A 15064-nucleotide genomic window follows, 5' to 3' on the forward strand; every position below is an offset into this window, starting at 1 on the left:
ACACACACACACACACACACACACACACACACACACACACACACACATCCTGTCGTCGAAATCAATATTCTCACCCTTCGCTCATTAGCAGGGAGAGGCGGACTGCTGGTTGAGTATTAATTTGACCATTGTTTTTGCTGCGAGTCCATAGGATCCTTTTAAATACTCAGAATGATGGATGATGATGATCGTGGCTTTATCTCCCAACGTCTCTGTTCCCTCAGCAGCTCTCACAGCTGCCTCAGTCAAAGGCCGTCCTCCAACTTCACATTTAAATCTCTTTCCTTTCTTTGACTGTAAGAAATACAGAATCATCATTGTTTTCACTCATACATTAGGGCAGGGGTTCTCAACCAAAATCCATTTTGTGTCACTGCATCTGAGGGAAAGTAAGCTACCAGTGGCCAAACGTGTTTGTCTGCACCTATTGGCGTGGTGAGATTCAAACTTAACTGTAAATGACAATACAAGCGGAGTGCTTGTTCAGAACATGTTCAGAACAGGTCGAACGCTTGGCCTGTAGTGTTGCTGCTTGCAGCTTTTTTCGAGAACCGCTCATACAGACACCTTCACACCGGTCATGACACAGTTGCGTCACACACTCACGTCTATTGCACGCCCCGAGGCTGCTCACGGATCAGTGGTGAAATACACTCTGGTTCAGGGGAAAAAACACCAGGGGCAGACTTTACCGATGACAACCTGGGCCTGGGGCCCCCAACTAGATATGAAAATAATTGAATGATGTTACTATTCTAAGTCATTGTACGCCAGAGTAACTTACAAAGGGCCACAACAGCAGTTAAAAAATATGCGACTAATCTATATACTACTTACTGTGTACTTCTACATCGCAGTCATACTTTTACCTGACAGAGAAATGTTCTGTTAATACTTAAAATATAATGAATTATTATTCATAAAACTATCCAGCATTATATTGGAATTGATAGCTCTACCTTGAACAGACGTGAAGTTATTTATGCAAGTAAATCTATTTAGCACATTTCAGACCCAGAGGCAACCCTAAGTGCGTCACAGATTACAAAAGAAATACAAACAATAAAAGCAAGCAAGTACTTACTTGCATTTAAGAGCATTTAAGTGCATTGTGCTGATAGCGCCTCTATTTCACTCTTCACTTGAAGTGCAAATTTGAATGCAGTACTTTTACTGTTAAATAAGCTATAAACGGAATTCAGAGCACATCTATGATTCAGTCAGTGCCGGCCGGGATTCCCAGAGCGCCGTTCGCTTGTCTGTTCAAAGTTTAATACTGTTGAACATGTCACGTGTCCAAATTGCACCAAATTTGCCACTGGGTCACCAGCAAAACACCCGCACAGTGTGAAGTGAATTCAGATGAGCAGCTGTCGAGATATGCGGAGAAAACGCAGACAGACGAGCGGATTCCTTGCTTTATAAAACAACAACAACAAAACAACTCAACCTGTTTTGATGCTTTATTGATTTTGAGTTGAGGCATGAAATCCGTCTTTACATCAGGAGCTTCAACAACCAAGCTATTGTTAGAGACAACAATTCTGTGCCCCACCCCCCCACTTCAGGTCAGACTTGATGTATCTGCTCCTCCCGTATAAACCCCCCCTGTGTGTTGCCTCTCCTCTCGCAGCGCCTGAAGCTGGTCTGCTCCCCTCAGCCCGACTGGGGTCCGTTCCTGATGAAGCACCGCGGAGAACGCTACAAGAACATGACCGACCCTCTGGGAACCAACTCCCTGGGCCTCAAGCTGCCCCCCAAGGACTTCCAGCTCGGCTCCTACCAGTAGCAGCCGCCCGTGCAGCACCGCACGCACCACCTCCAACCCCTGCAGGGAGCACCGGGAGCGGGTCAACCTCCATCTCTTGTTCTCCCTCCTCCTCCTCCTCCTCCTCGCTCTTTCTCCCGTCCGTACGTCACCCTCTTTGTTCCCTGTCTTCCCCCCTGTATCATGGATGTGGAAACAGGCCCCCTTTCCTCTTCCTTCTCTTCTTCTTCACCACTTCCTCTCTTCTCTCACGGTGGAGTGGAGTCTACTCCTCTGCTGCTGCTTTGTACTCGGTTAACGGGCTATCATTGCCCCCCACACATGACCACTGATTACTTCAGAACCCTTCCCAGGGATCATTATTCCAAGAGAAAATTGTGTCATAAAGTGGCACAGCTCAGACTGCACTTGCAAAATTAGACTCACCATAGCTGCTCCCTATGGAGTCCTGTATGTATGTGTGTTTGTGTGTGCGTGTGCGTGCGTGTGCTCTCATATTTGTGTGTAGAGATAATGAATCATCTTGGTGCGAGCAGACACAGGAAAACAAAAAGAAAATTGAGCGACAGAGAAGCAGCGTTTCAACGAGCTCGGCAGGGTGTTTTGTTCCATCTGTGTATAAAATTTCCAAAGGCAATACAAATAATATCAACTGCCTCGGGGAGAAAAAAAAAAGCAGCAAAAACAAAAAAAAAGCACTGGTGTCACATTTTGTTCCTATCCAACAGTATATATGTATATTCACTCTAGCTACTGCTCAGTTGCTCTTGCTTTGTCAGAATCTGCAATGTGTGCCTCCTACGTCCCAGTAGAGTAGCGGATGCATCCTGATTACCACTTTGAGATAGGCCTGGATGACTCTGCAGTATGATAGAAGCTTGGATCTAATTTATCTCTCCGAGTCCGAGGGACCATTTGTGATACCCTCTCTCTTTGTCTGTTTAGTAAGTCTTATTCCACCTCGTATTCTCCTCTATTGTATTATCCTAGAATGTAAAGGACACATTCCTAACGTAGGAAACCACTAGAGTCGTCTATCCTCCCTCTAGTAACATGGCCATTTAACCCTTTTAAGTCTCGAAGATCTGACCCGATAGTCACTCTGTGCATATATTTTAGACGCCGTATTTATCTCTGTATGTGTTGTGAACTTGTCAAGCCATTTGTGAAAACCATCTTTACAATGTGCATCACATCAGTAGAGTAACAGTATAATATATATATATATATATATATAAATAATTACATGCATATACAGATATATATAAATAGCCTTCAGCCGAGGAGAGAACTAGAAACATAAGCGATTGAGAGTGTGAGTGCATTTGTGTGTGTGTTCATGTCTCTCTGAACACCACGTTTCTCTTGCTAGCTGTGTAATATCTTGTACAAAGTGTACACTTCTTTAAAAAAAAAAATCACTTCTTCCAGGAGCAAGTGTGTGTGTTGTCGCGTCCTCAAAATGTTAGGAGCAGCTGCTATGTGTGAGTAGATGAAGATTAGACTAGAAAATGGCCTCCCTCTTTCCTGGAAGTGTACTTTGTCTCTTGTTGTTTGTGGTAGACCTCTGGAGACCTCTTTGCCATTTCAGACTTAAGCCTCTTGCTTCTCTGTATGTCCACGTGAAAACAGGGTCTCAGGTATACTCGATTCCATCCGACTACCCCGGTAGTTGCAGGAATAGCAGCATTCAGTGCATAGGAAACACAGAGTAGAGCCATCCTTATGCTAAACTATATTGGAAGCAGTGTGCAAGTGTGTCGCAAAGGAGTGGAATCAAGATACTACTTCCTGATGACCTCACTGCAGCATCACTTTGCTTTTTGCTTGCTGTTGCTTAAACGCGCCTTGCGATGATTATAAGAGTGAGTTAACCTATTTTGACGAACTGCGTGCAATGCTAAATCAAGTATCTTGGTTTATCTAACATAGTTAGATGGAAAACAATAGTATGAAAATCTAATTTCCTTAATAGCCTTGTAATCATTTTAAATTCAATGGCACTTGAGCCAGTTTGTTGACCGTCGATACACTGACCAGCTTTATTTTACATATGCAGAAAACAAAAAGGCTTGCAGGGACCTTCTGGTCACCTTTCTGATACTGTGGCCCATCACAATCAGTCAAATTACTGTAATTTAGAACACAACGTCCCTTTAAGTTGTGCTGTCAAGACATCATCAGCACAAATGAGCTACTGTGAGTGTGTTTCAGGTTGTGTGTGTGTGTGTGTGTGTGTAAAAAGTAGTCTCCAGATGTAACAACGCAGCAGCCTGAATGAACAGCCCGGTGCAGCCCAGCAGGCGTCCGAATGGCTTTGCAGCCTTTTTAAATGTGACATGACAGGCAGACAACTTTTACTTCGTGGGCTGCCAACCAATTATCGACACAGTAACACTATGTTGCCACTCAGAAGCAATTAGTCCTTTCCACGGTTTGACCAGTTGGATAAGTTGCATAACAAGTTGCGTAACCAATCGGCTTTGTTATGCTTTTAACGCTGCAGGCGTTCACTTGATGGTGTTGAGTGGTTTGAAAGGAAGTTGCAGATATGGATGCAGTTACAGTCGCTTAGAGGTTTAATTAAGGGTCTCCCGAACCATTTCTCTAAGCCATGTCTTTTCATGATCTTGACATGAAAATAGCACAGATATGATTTTAGAGGTTGTAAGAAAAAAAAAGCATAATCAATTAATGAGCACAAAAGCCCTGTTGTTAAATAGCTTGCTTACTCCACTGTGTTGCTTTTGTTAAGACTTAGTGCGTTTAGCTCTATTTGTTCAAACGTGATAACAATGTATGTCTGTGTATGCCCGTGTGTGTGTGTGTGTGTGTGTGTGTGTGTTTGTCTCTGTATTAGTTTTTACTGAACTCCACTAAACTGTCAGAAAACAGATGTTTGCATGGTCAGTCTCAGAGTAAATCGCTGAAAGAACCAGAGGAGATTTACAATATTTCCTTTTCCTTAGATGCCTCGGCCCGATGCTCCCCTTTCTCTGTTGTGATGGGCTTGGACCACCAATTGTGAACCTGAGCTGATTAAAACTGTTAATGATGTGCTCAAAAAAAAATCAATCCAATGGCAACCATTTACTTGAGAGCAGGCTGGCATTTAAAATCATGTGTTGGATGTAGTGGACAGTATGCTCTTTTGAGTAAGACTTGAATGACAAAAGCCTTTTCATGCCCGGAGATAGATTTGAATGATCTCCTTTATGGCCACAGATAAATAGCTATAAGTTCTGTGTTTTGTCTTTCCATTTCTAGTGGGCTTTTCTGCTTTTGGTTTGAGGAAAAAAACAAAAAAAACAGCTAAAACCACATTGCGTCATAAAATATACCACCGAAGAGCTTGCATGTGCAGTTTGTGTTGCTGTAACCTAATGTCCATGTATAGTAATCCTTCTCCTTTCTCTCTCAATAGTATAAGTCAATGCATGTTTTCGTCAGGGAGCTTTTTGTTCTACATAATGTTAAGAAACTTAGGGTTGTACTTCTTACAGAGAAGGACGACAAAAGAAAAAAAAAACAGGAAAATTAACTGTCAATTTGCTTTGCCTGCAAGTCAACTTTAGGCAGTATAGGTAACCAAAGAAAGAGTACTGTTGTAGTGAAAACAGAAAACAAACTTTAGAAGAAAAAGGGAATGTGTCATCTGCGTAGAGGAGGTTGAGATACTGCCATTCATATCCCACGTAGTGTTCCTCGATGTTTGCCAATACGTTACAAAACATCTTCAGGTAACCATTGGCCTTATAGATGTCCTCTAATGGTATAATATTGTATGTATTTCAAAAATAACACCACAGAATAGCTTATCGTCTGTCTCATATGGTACAAGTATTCCTATTGTTATGTCTGTTGTGTCTTTTTGGCACTTTATTGTCTGACCTATGAATGCATAGGTTAAATTTCTAATTACTTGAGTAATGTCATATATTTCTGCGTGTTCTATGTGAGGTACTGCTGCCTATGGATATAGATATGTGCCTCCAACAACCCACGACGTCTTTTTCATTTGAAAATAGAGAGTAGATATACAACAAAAATGTTTTAAAATAATGAAAAAAAGAAAAGGATATATATAAATCATATATGTGAAATGCATTCATTTATTTTCAGTGTCATCAATCTTTGAGGCCCTACCTCAGATTTTGTATTTATGTATAGAAATGCAATTGGATTATATTATCTTTTCCAATAATAATATATCGCTATTATATCATGAAATGTATAACCTATGAATCAATAAATAAATGTTATTGTTTTCTTTGTTGTCACTGTCTTTAAGACAAGCCTCCTGCTGTGTAAGGGGAGCTATAAACAATGACGACAAGGATACTACGAGAAGATAATAAGTCCCGTCTCTGACCTGTCAATCAACTTTTATATTAAGCTGCTAAATGACTGAAGGCATCGCGGCTGTTTGAAAAATGTTACATGCTGTTTGTTGTTTTCAGGAAAATCATGATCAAAGAGGAGGAGATGGAAAAGAAAGACACTCCTGCAGGCATTTTGTTCGTTGGTCCATATCGTGTGCGCTGCTGAACACCACTGACTGTGACAGACAAGCCTGCATATTTCATGTCAAACTAATTTGCAATTTAAATTAACTTGGGTGGAGCACACCGGTTTGTACAATACATCATGTGCACACCTTCTTTGGGATGAAAATAATTCCAAACACACATTTGATGGTACATAACTTAAAACAGGATCTGAGGCTAGCAGCTCTGTGAAGCTGTACTTAGTAACAGAGGTGGTAAAAGCTTGTATGCTAATGTTTAGGTGGTAAATATTAAGTATTTTCCAGAACTTTTACTAATTAGCACAAAAAAGCAAAGAACAGCTGAGGGGCATGCCAATGTCATTAGTTTTGCACGTATCTGGTAATACACCTGCAATTTTAAACGTCAGAGGATCACCAAAGTCAGCAGGAGTCATCCTCTGGGGACCATGCATATCTGTACAAAATGTAATGGAAATCCATCCAATTGTTTTTGAAATATTTCAGTCTTGGACCAAAGTGGTGAACCGACAGACCAACTCTGTCATTCACAGCTTATAAAATGAGGAAAAAAACAATTTCTGAATCGGCGTATGGCAATTTAAAGTATTTCAGTTATTTTTAATTGGTTCATACCAATTCGATTGTGATAAACAGCTTGAGTAAAGTGACATATCGGGGGAGCTGATCTGTGAAGTCACTTTGTGTAGTTTTTGGTTGCAATAAAAACCTTCACACTCTTATCCTGCTGTGGCACATCTGCCTAAGGGAATAGTTAACAGCAATAAGAGATTGATCACACCCACACATCCATGTCAGTCAACACTCTGAAAACACTTAACCGACGTAGTTTCACGTTACACTTCTGTCATACTGTTGAGGTAAACAGGACGACGGCTCTTTTCACTGCTCATGCACAGCGGTATGAATCAATCAGATTTTCTTTGATACATCAGCTGTCCAGCATGAAGCAGAAAAAAAAACATGTACCTCATTATATTTGACTTGTCCTCCCTGACAATCTTTTGTTCCAGAAATCCCCAACAGTCACCCTACAGGAGCAAAGAGACTTTTGTTTCAGGAGAAATTAAACGTGTGATTTCTGCATTTTACTACAGAACACGCTGCATGAGTATAAGATCCAGCTCATTATTCGATTTTAGCTGCTGCAGCTTTTTCACCAAAGGGGTGTTCATTCTGAGTCGCTACATGAGTCCTGAAATTACACCTAGAACTTCCCCCAGCTCCTTCCGCTTCAGCTGTTTGACAGTCTACCCAGAGGATGAGCACTTAAATACGGACAAATTTGTGCTGAAAGACAAAAACAAAAGCTACAAATCTATACGACAGAAATTGAACAAAGTTCCGTTATTTACCCAACTAACACAATTTACTTAAATGATGCAATTTACCCAGATTAGCATGGGACTATAATTATCAGGGGATATTCATTAGAAGATCCAGAGAACAAAAGACCTGTAATTATTACAAATCAGAGGGAAAATTCTCTGTTTTTTAAGATATAGCTTCATTTACATCTGTTGAACACACTTAGACCTGAAAGTTTTGTTGAGGAAAAGTGCTGCAATCTGCGCTGTCAGCCCCGTCCTTCTCTTCTCAGCCTGCTAATGTAAGATCAAAGATCTCTACGGGAGTGAAAAATAAAGTTTGACGTGTTCAAGAACACTTTGTCTCCTTTTCGCAGGTGGTGACATTCAGACATTTATCATTCTGACCGCGGCAGTCTCGCCGACAGCCTGTTTGTTTACTTCACCATCAGTTAAAAGTTGCCAGGCCCCCGGCTTGAAGACGCAAGACCCTGCTCACAGTTTCCTGTCTGTATTCAGCTGACAAGAAAATCCTTCATGATTTATCTCATCAGCTGATGAAAGCTGATGAGATAAGGCAGGAAGTGAGCTGACCTTGAGGAGCAGAAAACCTCGCCACCACACCATTAGTCATGCTTTTGTGCTTTTAAATCCCCCTTTTTGTGTTACCATGACAAATAAGAATGCTGCTGAGACAAACATGACATGATTAAAGGGTAGCTGTCATTGTGAACTTTGCTAAAATGATTTAATCACTGCTGCTTTAAATATTTAATTGTATCTTATCGTCTCTTTCTAATGGCCAGCAGGGGGCGACTCCTTTTGTTGCAAAAACAAGTCCGATTGTATAAAAGTCTATGAGAAAATGACCCTACTTCTCACTTGATTTATTACTTCAGTAAACATCGTAAACATTTCCACCAGGAGAGATGAGTCAGATAAAGACAAGATAATTGTTTATTATTAACAGATGACATGTGATGATAAAGTCTTGACAGATTCTGTGGTGCTTGGAGTCTACAGGGAGATTTGAAATCGAGCAGCAGCAGCAAGATAACACCCCCCCCCCCTGTGAAGTCCAGACACTGGTGATGATGGTGGCAGATAGAATGATGAGTTGATGAAGCGGATGAATCTGCGAAGACTGGGCGGTGATGGGGGAGGTGGAGGGGCGCATAACAGCAGCATGAACGTACTGAAGGTAGAGAGACAATCATATTTAAAAAGAGACAGCAGCAAGATGATAGGCTAGCGATGGAATTGTTTCGTTGTGCTATTGGATAGAAGAGACCAGCTGATCCAAACAGCCGATATGGAAATAATGAGTGAGCATGCGTGAGGAGTGCTTTAAATATTTAATTGGATCTTATTGTCTCTTTCTAATGGCCAGCAGGGGGCGACTCCTTTGGTTGCAAAAAGAAGTCCGGTTGTATATAAGTCTGTGAGAAAATGACTCTACTTCTCACTTGATTTATTACTTCAGTAAACACATTAAACATTAGTTTAAGGTCTCAATCTCCAGTTTCAAGTCTTCTTCAATACAGCATGATGTTCATTTAGTAATTCTTTGTCCCATTTCGAGTCAAATAGACCATAAAGCAGGGTATGCTTTAGGGCGGGGCTACCCTGTGATTGACAGGTCACTACTAAGGCATGGTCAGCTCTGTATGTTGCCTATGTTAAACAGCGTTCGGTTGTACTTAGCTAAACCATCTCGTCTGGTTGCAAAAAGATGCAGACGGACTCAATGCCAAACTCAACAACCAATGAGTGATGTCACGGTTGCTGCACTTCTTACTAACAGTCTGTGGGTCTGTTTGAATGATCTTGGCGTGATGCTTAAAGTAACACTTGTGAGATTTCTGAAGAGGTGTATGTATCATATATGTCACGGTATATGTAAATGTAACGCAGCATAACCTGTATCTGCATGTGTATATATATATACAGTATATACTGTATGTCGGCAAGTCGTACCGCTTTAAGGACAACAAAATGTATTATATTTTGTTATTTTTCACTTTATTGAGAAAAATTGTTATTGCAATTCTCTATACATGTTGTATTTTTCCCAATCAAATAAACCTGAAATCCATCCCCCAGAAATAGATGTACTTTCACTTTTAGGCTGCAAATAGGCTGTTCTCCTCCACACCATACAATTTAATGCAAACAGCTGAAATGGAGTCAAAAACGAGCCACAGTACCCGGAGAAGCCATAGGCAGCGTTAGTGTGCCCTCGGTCGGAAAGAAACACAAAGGTAAGACATGATGTATAGGTTGTGGCAGCATGATGTGATGTTTTTTTTCTGTTTGGCTGCAGGTTCTAGGGAGTTTAGGTTGTCGCGTGATTTATACTGTTGGAATCTGCGGAGTTTCAGCTTTCACAACGAAATATCGTCTGCATGAAGTCACGTTAGCATGAAGTAGCATGAAGTAGCTAACTTGCAAGCACCGCTACGCACCGCCAACATGATTTTGCTGTGTGCTCGTTTAGTTGCTTGGTGTTGGAATTGCGCTTGGTTAAAGTTAAAGTTGCATCCGAACTGTCGTAGACAATAGAGTGCCTGTACTTTTTTATTGAATTATTTATTTATTTGACTTTCTGCTCATAAAACATATGCTCAGTAATTGAACAGCAGTGAATTAACGCACTTTAAAGCCAGTGGTGAGTTAATTGTTTCCTCTTGACTTGAGTTCATCATTCACGAGACACACTGTGTGAACGTTGCTTTAATTTGCACCATTGTCAGATTCAGCGACACACTTTCTTCCCCTTTCTTTCTATCTATATATATATATATATATATATATATATATATATATATATATATATATATATATATATATTAATGTAGGTAGATCATTTTGACTTGGTCATTTTAAAAGTAGCTCGCAAGCCGAAAGAGTGTGGGCACAACTGATCTAAGGCATGCAACACCACAGAGCAGCGGATGTATTTTCTGAAAACCCACCACATGCAGTGCACGCCCATGTTTTGATTATGATTATGGTATTTACATTTAGACTTAAATACATACTGTAACGTCCCATCAGATGAAAGTTCAAAAAACCTTTTGAAAATGTGCATCAAGGTACTTCATTTTAGAGAAAATAATTTAACTGATTCAGTTCATTCAGGGTGGTGTGATGTTAACCAAGAAAACCATGATATTATATTTTTCTCATCTTCTAAAAAGAGAAATTTGTGTGCAGGGACTTTGTGTGGTTATTATTATTAAACCACTTGTTTCAGCTCTATTCTCTCTCTTAACATCATTGTTGGTGAGTGAATTCATGTGTTAGCATTCTGATCATATTGGGCTCTTCTGTTTATTTTTCTGTGACTTCATTTCGGATGCGAGTGGGTACGTTTGCTCAAAAGATGTGTGCTTTGTCTCGTAGTGGCGCTTATCATTGCTGCTTTTAATAATCGCCACGGTCTCTGAACATATATGAGACATACTGGTTTTAAACTGCCCGTAGGAAGAATGAGGATATCAGAGTCTGTCCATTCTTGGTTAAAGTCTCTGGTTTAGCTGTCCACATTTCTCTTTTTGGAGACCGCCATGTGAAATAACTGCTCTCACTCACGTAATTCTCCTGTGGGGTCTCTCTCCACATCTTTCCCCTGTGTGTGTAAATCTCACAGGAGTTGCGATGCTTATCGGATTAAACCTATTTGATTGTCTGAGTAGCATCACGTGGATCATTGGTTGGTGCGTTTCGTGCACCGCTGAACGAGTGCCGTAAAGGCTAGAAAAGCTGCACCGGGTAAAATAGAAGAGCTCCTTCAAAAGTAAATAAGTCTCAATTATCTATCGGTTTCAGGTCCTGACAGATGGCATCGTTGCGTAAGCTTGGACCCCACTCCCTGGTTCCCCCTCAGGGAAACACTATTAACTCTGGCAGCACTATTGCCAGTTTTCCGCTGTTGGCACCGTTGGCACCGTTAGCCGCTGGCTCAGCCATTGCCCTTATTAAAAGGCAATAGACGTTCTCAATTTTGCGTTTAGCACCTGTAACTACTTCTCATGGCAGCCTCCAGCTTCCATCTAATCTGCTTAATGATCACGCTATCTAACACGTACCCCTTCAGGTATGATAACCTAGGCCGTGATTGGCCTGCTGTGGGGTAAAAGGCTTTCCTGATGTTTGGATACAATGATCAGGGTCTTTCTCACTTTTGTGTCAAATCAAAGCAAAGAGCTGGCCATTATCGATAGCCTTTTCAAAGGAACTAATGTATTTCAGGGAGGCTGCACTCTGAAATAGTGAAAGGTTACTCTGTCTGAGTACCAGATACTCACCTGTTTGAACCCATCTTTTTGTCTCCGCCACTTACATTCTGCTGTTAGAACAGCCCCCACTGTCCTGGGAAGGCTTTTTAGAAAAGATTTTGGAATCTGGCTGCGGGAATTTTATCCACAGGTCCCGAGATTGGGCAGTGATGTTTTCGGTGAAAAGGCAAGGCTTGTAGTCTGCATTCCAGCTCATTCGAATGGTGTTTGTTGGGGTTGAAATCGGGGATCTGTGCAGGCCAGCCAAGTTCTTTTACAGTTAACTCTGAAAACAATTTCTTCAGTCATGAGAGGACTTGATCAATGTGTGCTGTAGCATTAAGATTTTCCTTCTCGGACCAAGAGAGTCTAGCCTAACTCAAAAGCCTGAGAACATAACTACACAAAAGCTGCATTTAAGCAACACGTGTGCATAGAGTGCAGGAGGAATGAGTCGTAAAACCCCGAAATAAGTTACAATTTCTGCACTTCTGGTATTTTTGAATGGGTTTTTGGTTAGATGCCCCAGTTAAAGGTCTGTGGTTAACAGAAGCTTAAGAGATTTTAACGTTTTGTTCTACGATATAAAATATGTCAGTTAATACCCCCACCTGCTAATTTTGAAGCCTTTACGTGTCTTGATAAAGACTTGCCAACAAGTGGATAAATGAGACTAGAAATCCTCATCACACCGACTAGTCTGCTTTCACAGCCTCCTCGTCTGCTGATGGCATTCACGATTCAAAAATCATAAAAGTGGTGATCAGTTTTGAAGATTGTCTTGCTGAACAAAACATGCAAGTACAATAAACTTGTTTGCCACAGAGCTTTTTTACTGCAAAAATGCAGAATCCACTAAAAAAAAATTTTATTGTTGAGGGAACAAGTGCTTCTGGGGTTTTGCCTACAAAATATGTCCTCCCTGCAGCACTCTATAGCTTACACCTGAATACATTATGCCCCTTTCCGGGGGAATCTATAAGAATACATATAAGAAATCATCAACTGAAGCAGAAGTAGACAGGGTGGATGGGTACAAGATGCATACATAGGAACATACACAAAGTAGCCTAAACTAGAATCCAGTGAACATCGCAAATGTAACAGTGTAAGAGCGTCTGACAGCTGATTTCCTCACAATGTTCGTAAACAGACTGTGAAATTGATGTAGCAAGAATGAATTGCAAATCAGTCAAAAAAGAGAAGAATAAGTTGCTCTTAAATCAAAGTAATTGAGAACATAACGGTTTTAAGTAAGCAGCTTGGTTGGAAACGTACTTGGCAGCATGTGTATTACATCATTGTGGTTTCTCCCTGAACATGTACCCACAGTCTCCTCTGAAGTTGTCCTTCGATCTTTGTAGATATAATCTCCACTATGTAAATGAAGGTTTTTCGCTGTGCGCCCTCTCTGCTATTGTTAAAGCCATATCTGAGCTAGCCACAGCCACTCGGCTGGCTTCATTCTGACTGCTTGGTGTTTAACCTGCAAAGGCCCTGGGCTTGTGGGGAATGGATTGTTAAAGGACAGTAAAACCAGAGGTTGTTAAAGATTTATTCCAGACAAATAGAAAGAACAGCATGTCACAGTGAACGAAGTAATAGCTTGTACGTCTGGATTTTCAGTCATTTGCATTATTACAAATGCCAATGTGGTTGTGAACGAGGTTTTCTTGCTCTGAAGGCAGTGATGTTGTCTGCTCTCAGTGGAGCGCCTCCTTCTTGCTTCTTTGTTTATTTTTTCAGATAACTTTGCATATTTCTTATATATATATATATACGTATATAAGAAACAAACAAGACGGAGCACTCAGCAAAAAGACGTTGGGTGCACCGTGTTTTCTGGCGCCTACGACCTCTCCTCATTGGAAACAATTGAAAAGAGACGCTGGTGCTGAGAAAAAGACGCCATGTGGACACAGGCTCTTAATCTGTAGTGCACGTGACATTGGGGCCGTACTACTGTGGGATTGACTCTCCTGTTTCAACTGACATGTGTATAGTCTGATGAGATGATAATTCATTAATTTCCTTAATTTCTCATATTGACAAGACCGGTCAATGTGACGTGGAAGTGGAGCTTTGTGGAGACAGTGAGCTGTGGAGAGTAAAAAGTATTAAAGCTGCGTTACATTGTGATCTGTCGAATTGAAAATAGTGTGACGTCTAATGCAGGCAGCCAGCTCAACGTTTTAAAATACCTTTAGGGCCGACTTCCATCATCCATATTTTGTTACATCTGTGAGCTGCTTAAAGAGACCTAAAGAAAGCAGAGCGCCTCAGATATCTAAAAATATGTGTTTGCCACTGATCCAATAGAGCAAGACTGACATCTGAGGTCTGCCGCTGTGTGTAATACAGCCCTTCAACAGACTGCACCTGCTCTGCTGACAAGAGCATATTAAATCTCAAATAAAGTCTCCTTTAGTAACAAGAACAGAGGTGCAGATGTGCCCATCTCATGCCGCGCTCAAGCCGTTATGGAGGTCAGTGCTGTGCTTCATGCTGTTGTTGTTTTCTGAACTGTGTGTCGAGATAAAGACAGTCTCCTGTGTCTTAAAGCGAGGCTGCTACAGAACTGTCAGGCAAGGCCACATTGCTTCTTGGTAACTAACACAGTAGTATTTTCCAGCAATAATCCTGAAAATTGAAGAAGGTATTCTTGATCCAACCACAAATTAAACGACTGCTCCGCCAAGCGAAATCAAATTATACGATCCGAGGCGTCCTTCCAATGTGAAATTGACTGGCAACGCTCCAATCATTGGCAGTGACAGTGAAAATTTACTGAGATTTAAAGCATTAAGCTTTCATGAAGTTTATAATGATTAGTTCTGAAGTGGTCCAGATTTGTCCCTGAGAGGGTTTAGACAAGCATCATGACGAGAATCAAGTCTAGTGGGAACAATTGTTTGTAAATCCTTTGGCTTTAAAATGTTGAAACGGTGTTCAGTGAAACCCCAAAGGATTGCCTCAGTCTCTGAAATATCAATAATACTTCCGTAACCTCAGTCACAGTGTCATGTCTGACTACTTCACAACTGTGATAACATGTTATATGGTCAACATATGTGCTAATTATGTGATAATTCATGCAGGCAAGTTTCATCAGTAACTTAAACAACGACCAGAGAGCATAAAGCTTAACTTTACACATGACACCCGCTAGCACCATGCTGCG

General features: G+C 41.0%; 1 protein-coding gene across 2 annotated transcripts in view; it reads left to right on the plus strand.

The window, feature by feature from the left end:
• slc6a5 (solute carrier family 6 member 5) overlaps nucleotides 1–6012 on the plus strand; it is a 24078-nt gene extending 18066 nt beyond the window's left edge. For both annotated transcript variants that reach the window (XM_031848689.1, XM_031848688.1), the window contains one exon: nucleotides 1634–6012. In XM_031848689.1, the coding sequence (XP_031704549.1) occupies nucleotides 1634–1789 (156 nt within the window). In that variant the 3' untranslated portion in view covers nucleotides 1790–6012. The remainder of the gene's footprint in view (nucleotides 1–1633) is intronic.
• The last annotated feature ends 9052 nt before the right edge of the window (nucleotides 6013–15064 follow it).

The sequence above is a fragment of the Anarrhichthys ocellatus genome, unplaced genomic scaffold (assembly GCF_004355925.1).
Source record: "Anarrhichthys ocellatus isolate YVR2014 unplaced genomic scaffold, GSC_Weel_1.0 scaffold8, whole genome shotgun sequence".
Taxonomy (NCBI): Eukaryota; Metazoa; Chordata; class Actinopteri; order Perciformes; family Anarhichadidae; genus Anarrhichthys; species Anarrhichthys ocellatus.